Below are 14,293 nucleotides of genomic sequence, written 5' to 3'. Positions count from 1 at the left end.
TCTTCAGCTGTGCTGATTCATTCAGATAGGAGAGAGGTGGTTGTCGTCACGTGTTTTCACATTATAGATAAGCCATCCCTTTTTTAGGCCTGACCATGAGACAGGCCACAACATAGTCTTTAAGCAAACAAGGGAGGAAGGGCTGGGAGTTGTCACTTCCCTTCCATAGCAAGAATCTGTCAGGGGGTCAACAGTGACCTGCTCCACTGAAATCGAGACTCAAAATAGTGTTCTGGGCTGCAAGACTGTGGTATTTAAAATTAGTGAAAAACAAAAGTTTAAAATGAGAAAATGACTCCTGAGATTTCAGTTGAGAACTTCACACATTTGTGTTTCTGGATCACCTGTGAGCAGTCTCTACAGTCTTGGCTTTCTGCTCCCGATCTCCTACCTTCTGACTCAGAAGCTAACCTGTGTCCACTATCCAGCCTTAATTAGTCTCCAATAAGGTTGTGCCATGCCAAAAGTAAGAGATGTGTGACTGAGCATGACCTCTAACTGGCAGGTTGATGAATCAGTGAAACCCATTAATCCCATTAACATGGGGCATAATTGGAGCATCCTGCTAACTCAGTCGGCTAAGATGCAACAAGTAAGCACAACATCCTGGTATAGCTTACTGTCCTATTTCTGCTTATAATAAAGCAGAAATTTAAAAAAAGAGAAGGCTTCACACTCCATCCACTCCTCCATGTTTTTTTTTCCAGTATGAGAATTTTCTTTTGCCTGAACCTGACACAATAATCTTCTTAGAATACAGAAAATAAGTTTAACTTCCATAGTAAGGAAATGATTGCAAGGCGCAGCATTTTGTTTTAATCATAACAATCGTGTTAATCATCCACCACATCACACTCTCCTAGCTGACATCACTCTTTCCTGGGTAGAACACATCAATTTAACAACCCTGTAGAACATACTGTATATTGTTAGTACACCTTAGCCTCTTATTAACTTATACTGTATTGTAAGTAATATCAACTGATAAGTTTCTTATCACAGTTTACATGCTGTCGCCACTTCCATCCCTCCAGGGTTCAGAGATAAGGGAGCAGTGTGCAGCCCCGTTTACACATGGAACCTGCTACATTCCTGAGTTCAGTTATCAGAATGAGTTTGTTGGCTTTGTTTACAATTCAATATGGTACACAATTTAAAAATGTGTTGAGCCTCTTTGCAAAAGACATGACCATTACAGTCTGATAAGGCTTTTTCTTGCAGCACTGCTGAGAACACCATAGGAGGGGAGTGTTCCCACAAAGTCTGATTCAATTATGGATTTTAGAAGAGTTACAGTTTAGACCTGTCTGAGGGTCTAACATCTGTGTGTATGACTTGTTTGTACTGTCATATTTGTAATTCCATGAGTACCTGGCTATAGTTGCTCTTGTTGCCACACTGTTTTTTTTTTTAATCACACCTGGTTGTCCACTGTGCTTTCAGAGTTGCAAACATGTTAGACAAAGGAGAAGTTCTACTAAGTCCTACTGTTTTTAATAATCAAACCTCCACTGTGTCCTTTACTGTGCTGCATTTTATGGCTTTCGGTCACACTGCAGATGTGGGTGGAAGAGTTTGGGAAATTTCACTAGATCTTAATTTAGGGAATTTCAAGACTGACTTGTAGGGAAATTTTATCTACAGTTCCTGTTACATAAATGATGCCAGCATTATTGGTGCATCATGTGGGAAAGGGGCTTTACTATTCCTATTCTATTCAGGGAGAGCTCTCAGGGACCTGCAGGGATGCACGAGGAAAGCATGTAAACCCAAAACTATAAGGTAAAGAGTTGAGGAGAAAGACGCACAGGGAACTGTGTTTGTGTTACCAGTAGCCTCTTGAGTACCTCGCAGCTTCTTCTGCCAGTTCATTTCATTGAAGAGGTCCTCGGAGCGCAGGAAGAAGTCATTGATCTTGCTACCCTGCTCATCCCGCTCTGTGGTATAGTAGACACGCAGCTTGGACTCTTGGGTGAGGAACTCGCAGATGTTGGGCACAGGAAAGACTATCTGCTCCATGGTGCGATCTAGTCGTACAATCTGGACACAACCAACGGCAGCGGCTGCTAGTCACACACTCCTTGTCACGGTTGTGAGCAAATAAACCATGACCCTGAACTATCTTCTATGAGAATAGATTATCTGAAAATAGACTGCTTCTTTTAGTCAGTTACTAGTTATACTTCTCAATACAAATAAAAGGGTTGTGCTCTTTATGAAGGTGGCTGAAAAACTGAACCAACAACTTAAGTTCAGAACACAGTCAACAATCAACATTTGTTTTTTTTTTCTTTTTCATTGAGCACACACATAGGAAAACATGCAAACATGCCAAAGGTGCTGATCCTTTTGTCAAGCTACATGTTAAGGCAAGCCAAGAAAAATATTATGACAAGCCTCAAGTCAATTTTAATGCCAAAACAAGCCAAAATAGTGTCACGCTAAAGCAGACATCTTAAAATAGATGTCAGGTAGTGGGCCTACAACAGCACGATTGTGACTATATTTCACAGTAAAACCTTAAAATCAAAGATTAAAAATAAGAAAATGACAGTAGCAGATTCAAAATGGCACAGCCTAACAACTGACCTCAATCTGAGCTGTGTGCTTGGCATAGAACTCAAGAGCCTCGTCACCCTCTCCATACGTGCCCCCTGGCTTCAACATAGCCTGTAGCTCCTTGTTGTGACGGGCTAACTGAAATGACAAACACCATGGAATCAGTGATAAACAGATCAATGACACACAGTCATCACAAAGATTATTTCTATCATCATAAGACAGGTTCATCCTAAAACTGTACATGAGTGAATTTAACATGCTGCACTAGTGAGGAAACATTACTGGTATTTAACAGCTGGGTACAGTACATGCTATTCATTCTTCTTTTGAATGCATGATGTTCCATCCATTCAACCACAAGGCTGCAGGGTGTGGACTGACAGTGGGTGTTGCATAGCTATAATTGTTGTTGTTAACCTAAATCATAGTTTGAGCAGACACTCTGCTATTGAGCTGCGCAGAGCCTGAGGGCTGAAAAAGAGGAGATGAGTTTAGAATGGCAGATATCACATGTCTATAGCAGCCACAGGAAATGACATACAGTAACGGTAAATCCATTTAATATCCATTGTTCACGTGCTATATTATGTATGCATGTGCTACAGCCATTTACTCATGAGTGTGACCGTCCCTATTATGGATAGTTGATGGCTTACTTGATGTGCCAAGATGTAGATATTATGACCAACGTTGCGTGGAGACGCAGAGTGCTCCTCCTCTCCATCCTCACCCTCCTGTGGCTCCTCCACCTCTATCTCTCCCTGCATATAGGCCTTTTTTATCACTTCCACCTGCAAGAACATAGACTGTCAGATAACATCTGCTTCATACTCTTGCGACGATCTGAATCGTGTCATACGCACCAGCTCTTTAGGCCTCATGTTGTACAGTATCCTCTCAGCGTTTTCGCTGTCATGGCGACTCTCCATAATTGCAAGAAGCAGCTTGGAGGCATTATTCTACAAAAAAAGATGAGAGGGTAGAGATAACGGCACAAACAGATTTCTCTACCTGATGTTCAGCATTCCATACTGAACACAGGCAGTAAATCAAGGACCATTAAAGAGGAAATCCAACTATGACTATTCTTACTTTTGCAAAACGACATTTTTGCATGCTTATTTTTAGCCACCATTGTCACAAGATTGTCTTCAGTCGGTGACTTCCTGTACTGACTTGATAATCTCTAGAGAAATATGTGTCTTAAGTTCAGCTAGCCAAATAGCTCATAACACTGTGGTGTGACTGCAATCACAATCATTACACTGTGACTACAGTAACTTTGCAATTCAATGACTAATTTCTCCGCGTATGGATTTGAATATCAAGTCTGATCTCTAGTGATTCTTTAAAGAAAATATGTCAGTGTGATGTCTACAACTGTCAACAGTCTTCTACAGGAATAAGAAAAATACACCATCAGTCCGAACAGGAAAGACAGCCAAACCTGTTATGTAACGCTAGATGTATTTTGAAGTGTTTTTTTCCCTCTTCAGTGATTAAACCAATAACCACTCACTTTGAGTTCCAGCACCAGATCCATTCTCTTCTTGCCAAGGGGGTTGATGTCATTGAGGATGAGAGCAATGATGATGTCAATGCCGTTGCATTCATGGGTGGCGATGCAGTTCTGAGGAGCAAATGAAATGAATAAAGGAAATTAAGTATAACACAGACTAGGAGGGTTACCAGTTTTAACCAGTGAAAATGTCTGTTCTCTGATGTGACTTGAGTTTTGTCAACACTATCTGCAAAAGCAGTAGATAAATACAATCAGTAAACAATTATTCTAGAAATCAAATTCTCCCATTCTAATTATTTACCCACAGTTTATACTAATGCAAAATTGCTGACATTATCTTCAATGAACTTAATTCATAATACAGATGCTATCAACAGAGAGCTGTTCTGCCACATATTTGTAATCAAAATGCTGCATGTCACACCTTAATAAGACTGAATCTTCATTCAAAGAACACACTGCAAAAACAAAAGTAAAGTACAAAAGTAAAAATATATGCTGTTTAGACAGGGGTGATAAAATGGTGTTGTTTTGGTTGCTGAAATGGATCAAGCGGACTTAAAACCTCTGTCCAAGAGAGCATGGCAGATTTGAAAGCTATCTGGCCAACAATTAAATATTTCAAAAACTGCCCTTTTTCCCTCTGTGATGCACAATACAGAACAAATCTCCATTAATTTACCAAAGTGACACGGTCATGTCCTGATGAGGTGGGTCACATTTCAGAATTATTTGTCAAGTATTATGAGTATTTGCTCTGTACTCACACACACAAATTATGGTTTATTTTGCCAAACATGAGACACGCTCCAAAAGTAAACAATGGCCTGTGGCAACCAGATGGTTTAAAGCAAGTATGCTGATACCTTTTAACCAAGATATATCCTACCACACAAACAAAACATGAACAAAAATAATTCCAGCTCTTGCCCCTCTCCTTTCCTTCCCAGTAGATACGTACAAAGAGCTTTGTTTAGTCTGGCAGTCCCCCTTCTAGCGCTGCTCGAAGGAATCGAAATCAGTTCAAGCAGCAACTGCATTTAGCCAGTTGCTTATTTAGTCATGCCAGTTTCACACTTGCCATAGAATGACCCCGAAGCAGTAGGAACTGAGGATGCAACCATCATGTGAGAAGACAGAGCAATGCTAATCCATGCCAAAGAACAAACACAGGCACACCGCCTGCCGTGGGCTGGTGTTACACTGTTGAAGAAAGACAAATGACTGTGTAGCTTCAGTGCAGCAGCTGAGTGCTGCATGAAAGGAGAAATGCCCAGGACTAATTATGGTACCACCCAAACAAAACCACCAGTATGATTACTAAAATGAAAAGGTCACTCTGACGTTAAGTGAGGCTAATTTGAGAAAGTGTTAGAATAAACCCACATTCAACTATCCGGATGAGAAATGGTAAAATTTGTGACGAAACAGAATAAATATACTCATAAGAGTGCATTTTAATTCTGTTCTAAGTAAGTAGATATGTGTATCACCTGGTTTTCATGACAGGGACCCTGGCAGTACTCAGTCAGGCTCTCCACAGTCTGGTTGATGAGTCCTACATTCTTCTCATTGATGTAAAGTCCCAGCAGGCCCAGTCCTCCTGTTGTACTTCCACAAATACAGTCCAGGAACTGGAGGGTCTCGCACACCAGATTATAGTTGTTCTTGTTATTCTGATTGCGCAGAAAGTTCTGGGGATGCACAGAGATAAAACAAAAACTCACAAGGGAAATCTTTCATTTTCAAGATTCATGTTATTACCATGCACTCAGGAAAGGTGATATATGTCAAAATGGCTTCTTAGAACTACAAAAAGGGGGGCAAAAAGATTGAGGCTGATTAGTCATGGTCTCAGAGTGTGTAGAAACACTTGGTACCAGACACACTCCTTTAAGCTTCTACTTAGGGAATCTAAAACACATTTCTCTGAACTGAGAGTTAAACACATTGGTCGTGGCTTGTTCTACTTTTGTCTTCTTTTTAAGCGAGCCAATACAGCAGCCAGACAATTACTGCAGTGATGTCTCCGGAAGGAACAGAAACATCTCAATGAATTGATCATTTGTGCTACATGGCTAGCAGCAAATCAATATCTTGCACCCACGCTGGGTCAGGATGGGCGAGACGGAATGATTCAGCACCGAGCCAACTATCATTTAATGATAACCTGCCCCGGTTTGGGGTGTAAACAGAATCAGTGCAAGAAGGAAGTCTTCTGTCTGGGCTGCCGGAGCTAGCCATTACTAAACACCAACACACTCCTCATAGTGAAACCAGACCAAGACACACCAGATATGGAAACAGCTGCATCAGGAAGTTCTGCAAATGGTGCCTATTTTCAACATGGTTTCATTTCTGTATAAACTGAGTGTGGTGATTGAAATTCAGAACACAGGTCAGGAAATGTTAGCATGTCACAGGGCATTAGGGAAAGGGGGGGGGTGCAAAACAAAAGCCCCGCAGTGACAACAAATTGGCATAATGGCTGACCTGTAGATCTCTGTTGTGGTTCTCACAGAGCAGCTGCATGAGACGCAAGATGGGTTGCATGATGGTGATGACAACACTCATCTCGCCTTCCTCCTGGCCCTTATCAGCAGTCGGGACAGGAGAGCCGTCGGCGGCTGCTTGGTGTTCTTCGGCCTCGGCCTCGCGTCGGTAGGTCGTAAAGGCCTTCTTGGTCACGGCTGAGGCCTCCACCAGCTGCTCCTTCACCTCCTCGGTCACCACTGCCACCACTGGCAGGTCTTTCACTAACCACAGGTACAGAGGAGTGAGTCAAACACAAACCACTGGAGATAAGACAGTGTTATTAAGACTGTTCATCTAACTGACCAATCACTCACATGCATAGAGATTTTTTTTGGAAAAAAAATATATCACATTTTATCAATGCCTAGAGAAAATGTACAAAAATAAATTAACTAAATATATGATGTGGCAATTCCTGTTTCAATACAAAGGGTATTTAGCAAACAGAAAGTAACAGAGGTTTATTTTTCTAGTTTAATGGTGTCAGGGGTGATTCCCTTAAGAATATGATCTAACAATTACTTATGTTATGTTGGTGACCTCAACTCCTGACCCCTAACCTTTCTTGCGTGCAGGCGTGTCTTTGTCTGGTGGCTCCTCGTCCTTCTTCTTGCTGCCCAGGTCACTAGTATTGACTGTTACAGTGGCTTTGATCTCCTGCTGGGCCAGCTTCATGCGCTCGTAAAAGACCTTGAAGAATTTCTCAGACTTGTTGTCCCCCGTTAAACGGTGGTAGAACGACCGCTGAAGAAAAATAAGGAGCAAAATGGCAATGCATGTAATGCGTAAAGTAGTTAACTTTCAGCTATATTCAAGTCTTACACTTGTCTCCGTTTTCAAGACTGATTACTTGTTGGCTGTTCCAGATGGAGAAGTTTACACAAACACTTAGAGCTCAGCGTTATAGCCAAAAATGTTATCACAATATCTTTACATCAGTAAACAATTATCATGGGACCAAATCATTATTTAATCATTATTTATTTCAAGTTTAAACGCTGATTTTTGCTCCTGAGTGAAAGCTTGTTGAAAATTAGCAAAGTAATATCATCATTTTATATTGCAATGTAAAATTATTTCACAATAATAATTATTATTATTCAATCGCACAGCCCTTATACCAATTTCTGTGGTTGACATAGGTGGTTAACTTTCAGCGCAACACCAGCATGCTACCAGTAATGTTTCTTTTCAAAATTCACCTTTATCAAAGAACCAGGTGTTCAAGGTTCACTTCTTATCATTATCTTGTTGCCCCTCTTACAGTTTCTACATAGTGCTATGAGCCAGAGGTTCAGTTAAACACAGTTATATAAGCCTGCTCTCACAGTGGCAGGAAATCATGCTGTAAGGCCTCATCGTGCTCACCTGATTTTACACCATCTGCTCTCTGCCCTCTGGGCACAACACGGTTCTGGCACCCTGAGGACTACGTTGGGTGTTAGCTCTTACAGACAAACAAGCAACAGCAAAAAACAAAGACAGGATTTGGAATTCACGTGCAGCCAAATTCCAATGCGTGCAGACAAAAAGATGCAGCTACACAACCAGTCCCACACCCTGCTGCACATGCATTTACTGTATAAGTGTGCATGAATACAAAGGCATGCCAACAAAACACACTTACACCTGCAGGTAAACACACACAGCTGTAGAGACATGTTCAAAGAATTGGGCTCACTTGTGCTGCAACAAAAACCATATTCAAATATAATATATTTATAACTGCAACAAACCACACATTAGCTTTTTTTTTTTTTTTTTAGCTTTTCAGTTTTGCAACAATGAAGGTTTGCTCCAGTATGAGTAAGAGGTATGTAAAGTAAAGTAAAGGTAAGGAAGGAAATGCTCTGCTTATAGGAATTACACAAAGGGCAATCTTGTTTGAAAGGCTTGTGTGCATGGAGCTGTTGTTTTTCTGCAACAGGCTCATATGTTCTGTCCCATTTTCATCTCGACAATCCCTCCTTACATAAGACCTGTAATCAGCTGAGTGGTTACAGTGAGGGCACACGGCGCCTTGGCTCTAACACTGTTACATCAGCCTATGGAGGGTGAGCAGTGGAAAGAGGGAAAGGGAGAGGGAGAGAGGAAAACCCTGCCCTACTTTTCAGTGCCAGAATGGCACGAACTGAGTGTGTGGTGTGAGCGGCAAGCGGGAGGGTCCGAAATTGGGAGGAGAGGTGGTAGTGGTGGTGGGGTGGTTCATTTTGCAGGCAGGAGTTACCACATACATAGATTCAGTTTGGAGAGTGTGTTACATAAGATTCTTTCCAGGTTTAGCTCAACGTAGTTACGTTTCTGAGAGAGGAGGAAGACATGCCAACAGTGAAACTGCGAAACATGTGAGCGCAATGGACAGCTGAGAAGTGACTTTATCTGTGTAGAAAATATGACACTGAGAAACCTCCAGAGTGAAAATCTCTGCAAAATCACCTGACTCAAGCCCTGAGGGACGCAGAGCACTTAATGCGTTAACAAATCAGAGTTGTTTTCCTCCTCTCTTTTATGCAACAGTGTGTTCTCGCTTGTTTTTCAAGCTGTTAACATCATGTTGTTGACAAGACAGGGTCATTCATTGATAGTGATCTGATTAAGAGTCAGACTTATGCAAGCAGGCCGACTTCCCCAGACAGGGACAACAGCTCCAGGATAGCGGCTTTACAAGATTACCATATTAAACAGACCTCATGACTGCGGCCATAAAAAGTCAATTTCTTCACTGATGCGAAGGGAATAATTTTGTAAACATTTGTCTGTCATATGTGCTGAAGGTTCAGATCAGTTTTACCCCCTTCAGTCTGTATCTCATTTAGGCAGATTTATTGCATGCCTGCTTGTTTTGTTTAATGATAAAAGTGCTTTTACAGAAAAAAATGTTTAGATGTTTTGAATTGAATGAATTAATAAATACTTGGTCAGCAGCCACATGTTCCGTGCTATGTTTCATGTTCCACTGTTGCTTTTATGTTTGATTAAAATTTGATTCCACTTCCCTCGCAGAGCTCACAAGATATCATGTTATGTCACAAGTCTGAATTCAAAGACTATATTACGTAAGGAAACAGGTTGAGATAACAACTTTGATAACCCCTTGGAACAAGTGTACCAAATTTATCCTCGACTTCTCCCCACTGACTGCTGAGTCATTCTATAAAGAAAACGGTTAGTCAGCCAATCAGCCTCAGCTCTTCCCCCCGGAGCGGCTTATCTGTCTATGTGTCCCACTACAGAACCATTAAGCCTCCTGGGAGCTCTGCTGGTCCTGCTGTTGTCAGTCATGTTCAGCACAGCAGGTTTAGGGTGGACTCATAATTCATTTTTTTCCTCTACAGATTCAACATGGTAGCACAGCGGGGGCCTCCTTTCTGATTATTCTGTGCTTCTACTTTTCTCTCCCTTCCCCGTCAGCTGCCACCCCGGCTCCTGGCATCAACACGGGCCAGTTATGTAAGGCCTGTTTATACCACCAGCTCTCTTCCTTTTTATCCATCTCCCGCCTTTCCAGCCTGACACCTTGGTGAGTGACAAAGCCATCTCTGTGCTTATTGGAGAGCTTCGGTGGCTACTCTGCCACCGCCCGGCTGGTAACCAAGGAGATCTGCACTTTGAAGCTACGACAAGACTGCCAGATAGGACGTCGAAATGAAAGTGAAATACGCCTGAGTGCGTGTTCTCAAGATCCTATACAGGCAGCCAGCCAAGCAAAGTCTAAAATGAATCCAGTGACTTCAACAACAACAACAACAACAACAACAGCAAAAATGTGGATGGTCTGATTCAAAAGCCGCAGAGGACACAGCAATAATGAAACTACCATAAACTATAAACTGGGATTTAGAAAGGAGAATCCTCCGCTCACTCTGTGGTCAGAAGAGAACTGGCATGTTGATGACACTGATGCCTGGATACTCACTTTGCAGAGTCTTTTTAAAGCTTTCCAAGAGGGTAGCTGTACAGTGAACTTGAACCAAGGGTGGGAGGGTGGGAGGGTTGGGAGTGGGGGGTGGGGTGGGGGGGGGGTGTAAATCATGTTCAGAGGGCTGAGGATAGCGGCGTGCCACAACAAGCCTACTGAGTAAGAGTGGTGGCACCTGTTTGCTCCTGTGACAGTGAGGGTCTGAGGTCATGAAGGCAGTGTTGAATAGATGGATGGTGGGCTGGGAGGAACAGAGATCTACACTTCTTCTCTTGCATAACACACACACACTCTCTCTAAAGGCTGTTTTTGGAATAAGCTTTTTAGCCTCTAAGTATATCCTGGAGTGAGCGTGTGTGCATGTGCTAATGGGTTGAACAGATGAGCATTCAGGAGTGTAGTTTTATGCCATGATACAGTTAGTGTGCTACGTGTCTGCTTAGGTTACACTAGCAGTATCACAGTATCAGTGTTTGTCACTGAGCAAGAGCCTAGGGGATGTGAGCATACGTGTCACACAACATGTTATGTAGCCCATGATGATGGACGCAGGTTCAGATTATTATGGCAAGTTATGTAGGCCAATGATTAATGTTTGACATATGTGGGTGCCCTTTATAAATGTAATTCATTGCCAGAATTTCTTTTTCAAAGCCAGAATCAGTCAAAAGCCAATGTATTATCTTCTGTCAAAACACTCTCCATACGACAAGCTTTATTTAGGCTGTTGTTTTTAGTTAATGAATTTTAAGTGAGGACATAGAATTCTCACTTCCTAACCTGAGAATTTCTACTGTGAAGTGTAGCACATATAAGCACATTGCGGCTGTGAGGGGTTGGTTTTTATTGGTGGTAGTTGCACCCTTTCAGACATGCTCACATTTGAATTATGACGTGTTCAGCAAACCACAAAAGAATTACTTTCAGTGTTTGGAAGATACAGATAAGCAAAAAGGCCTTTACATTTAAAGCAAGTACTGACATTACATCAAACACATTTCTTGTTCAGAGATTGTGTATTGATGAGGTGCTATCTGATTTTTCTGCTCAAATTATAGGCTAGACAGGTTCATGATTTGAGGTGATTGAAATTTCCACTTTTAGACTGCTTAACTAAAATCTGTATCAGTCCAGATATTACTGTGACTCAAGTGCTTTGGACACTTAATGACGAGGATGTTTATAGGTAAATGGACAAACAAGTTTGTGACAAGTAAATGTGTGAGAGAAACCTAAGCTGTCTATAGCAAAGATGAAAGTCTTTGAGCAACATGTTTGTGGCTGTAAAGGATGTGGCCAGACAGCTCCAAAAATGCAATTAATAGGATTCAATAAAAGCCTATAAATAAGAAATGCCTGAATCCTTCAACTCAGCTCATGAGTCTTTAATATTCTTCATTTGATGTTCCAGCATGTGGCATCATGACAAAGTCTCTAATTATTTTAGTCCAAACGTAAACATCTCTAAGAGGAAGCAATTGGTTGGGGGGCTGTTGTTATTGTTATAAATCATACGAGAGGTAAGCTAGGAAAAGGCTGTGTCCTGACCCATATTTGTATTCACTAACACATTCCCTTGTCCCCAGCGCTGCCATATCAAGTCTAGCTGTGGGCCCTGGATGCATTAATTCTGAAGCAAAACCAACAGCTCTCCATCTCCCCTCTTATAGCCTACTTGCTTTTTCCCAGAAATTTTGTTGGCTAGGCTACGACCCTGGATTACCTCAAAAACAAACAAACAGACTGCTTGGAGAAATCTGTGGGCATGTTTTTGTCCTGCTTTTCATTTAGACAACAAGCACCCTTCTGTCCTAAAAAGGGGGCAGGCAACCCATCGTTATGTAAGACAGGGAAATGTGATGCATCTGCTGATATGTTTGTAAATTCTCTCTTGACCATACATGAGACTTCAACAAGGCTCACTTGTCCCTGTATCATGCCAAAGGAGGTGAAAAACACCTAACTTTAATTCTGAAACAAGAAGCGTCTTCATAATTGTGCCGTGTTCTTGTTTATGCTATTAACTCCTCTGCTTATCAAGTTCACTTTTAGGTTCTTTTCTGCGAACAAAGGAAAATCGACTTGTCACAGAAGGAGTCGGAGGCAGAAATTCAGACATTTGCTGTAGTCTCTATGTAATTCACGCAAATAACTTTGGTGCGAATTGCCTAGATAGAACATAACTGTGACTAACTCGCAGCCTAAGCCCTCTCTGATATTCAAATGTATATAACATTTACATTCAGAACTGCAAATATTTACAATGCCCCAAGGAGCTCAAAACAAACAGTAAAAGAGCCACACCCAGTGCAAAATGCAAGCCAAAGGCTACTCTCAGCAGTGGACACTGAGCTTCATCATGCCCTGACCTGAAGGTCAATCAGCACATGAAATGACAGCTAAGTCAATAAGTCACATGAATGGATGTGTCCTGAGGGAGGCTGTGGGGAGCAGAGCTTCCTCAGGTAACACCTGAGAGCTACTGAAATCTATAGGATCTGTCCTGAGGCCTCCAAGGGGTTCCCTTTTATTGCCCTCTTTCCACCAGCAAGGCATGACCCATTTAAGAGTCCAGTTGGAACGTTAGGAGGCCCAGGGCTCAGGGCGTCATTCACGCAGACGGGAGGCAGGCAGCAGCTTATGTAACATGAGTCATGTGAGTGCCTTTGTGTACACGCTGGGAAGTCAGGCCTTGTCAGGTAACGACACTATGCAAATAGGAGCCTATTATGCAACGGGCCTGTTTATGCAAGACAACATACAAGAGCACGCATACACAAACCACAAAACCAGAATACACTCACAGACAGTCAACAAGCAGCACACACTCACACACTGGGTCACAAAGACATGCATACACAGATTCTAGTACATGCATGCAGATAAAATACACACACACACAAACACACAAAGCACCTTGCAAAGCTGAAATAATGCAGTTGCAAACACAGCAGCTCTCTCCCCTCTCAACCTGCTCGCTGTGAGGTTCGTAAAGAGTTAGCGTTACCGTAGCAACCCCTGGCTGGCTGTGGGGAGGCGATGACGTGTTTGGCAGCACAGCTTGGACCTCTCCCAGCAGACTACTGTTCCTCTTCCTTTCTGACTTCCTTTTTCCTGTCTATTCATGGCCCAAACTCACTTTCCCATTTTTCCCCAACTCAAAACATTAATAAGTTTTAACATGTCAGAGATGCTTTCTGCACCCAACAGAGAGGTCTTGCTTTTAAAACTTTTAAAAGTATCTTTTCCTTTCCCCATTCTTGGCCACTTCATTTTGTTTGACAGCAGTGGAGCTGCAAGGCAATAACTTAAATTTTTGACGCTGCAGCTTTGAACTCCTGAGATAACATCTCCTTGTTGAGATTCTGCTCATGCCTCTCTGAAGGGAATGCCTTTAGAAGTTCCATTTATTTGCATGCAAGGCGTGAGAGTTGAACCTCATTAACACTTCACACCTACCCTCCACTGAACTGTTTGCACTGTGTCCTCTTGAACCCAGTAACCTCCACTTACCTGGATGACTGTGTTTCCACCCTCCAGCAGTGCAATGGCTAACAGTATGCTCTCTTGGAAGATTCGGTCGCTGGTAGCGTTCATGATGAGATCAATGACCAGATCAGAGGCCCCTTCTTTGTCCAGGTGGCACTGGACCTCTGCCAGAAGCTCCCTTCCCTCCAATTCCGGAGCTGACAACTATGGTCAAAGAGATGTGAAAAGATTATCATCTACATTAATGCTGATTTATTCAAATTACA

General features: G+C 42.2%; 1 protein-coding gene across 1 annotated transcript in view; it reads right to left on the bottom strand.

Moving 5' to 3' along the window:
- The window catches only part of LOC108897007 (inositol 1,4,5-trisphosphate receptor type 1), a gene marked incomplete at its 5' end in the record, with an annotated part of 33,597 nt that extends 19,366 nt beyond the window's left edge, over nucleotides 1-14,231 (bottom strand). The window contains 10 exon segments of the mRNA XM_018696371.1: nucleotides 1,809-2,040; nucleotides 2,590-2,697; nucleotides 3,219-3,353; nucleotides 3,426-3,521; nucleotides 4,082-4,192; nucleotides 5,578-5,778; nucleotides 6,578-6,840; nucleotides 7,180-7,363; nucleotides 14,052-14,199; nucleotides 14,201-14,231. Coding sequence (XP_018551887.1) covers nucleotides 1,809-2,040; nucleotides 2,590-2,697; nucleotides 3,219-3,353; nucleotides 3,426-3,521; nucleotides 4,082-4,192; nucleotides 5,578-5,778; nucleotides 6,578-6,840; nucleotides 7,180-7,363; nucleotides 14,052-14,199; nucleotides 14,201-14,231 — 1,509 coding nt within the window.
- Nucleotides 14,232-14,293: the final 62 nt, after the last annotated feature.

This window comes from Lates calcarifer, unplaced genomic scaffold, assembly GCF_001640805.2.
Source record: "Lates calcarifer isolate ASB-BC8 unplaced genomic scaffold, TLL_Latcal_v3 _unitig_418_quiver_1136, whole genome shotgun sequence".
In the NCBI taxonomy this organism is placed as follows: domain Eukaryota; kingdom Metazoa; phylum Chordata; class Actinopteri; family Centropomidae; genus Lates; species Lates calcarifer.
This window is presented reverse-complemented; position numbering and strand designations above follow the sequence as displayed.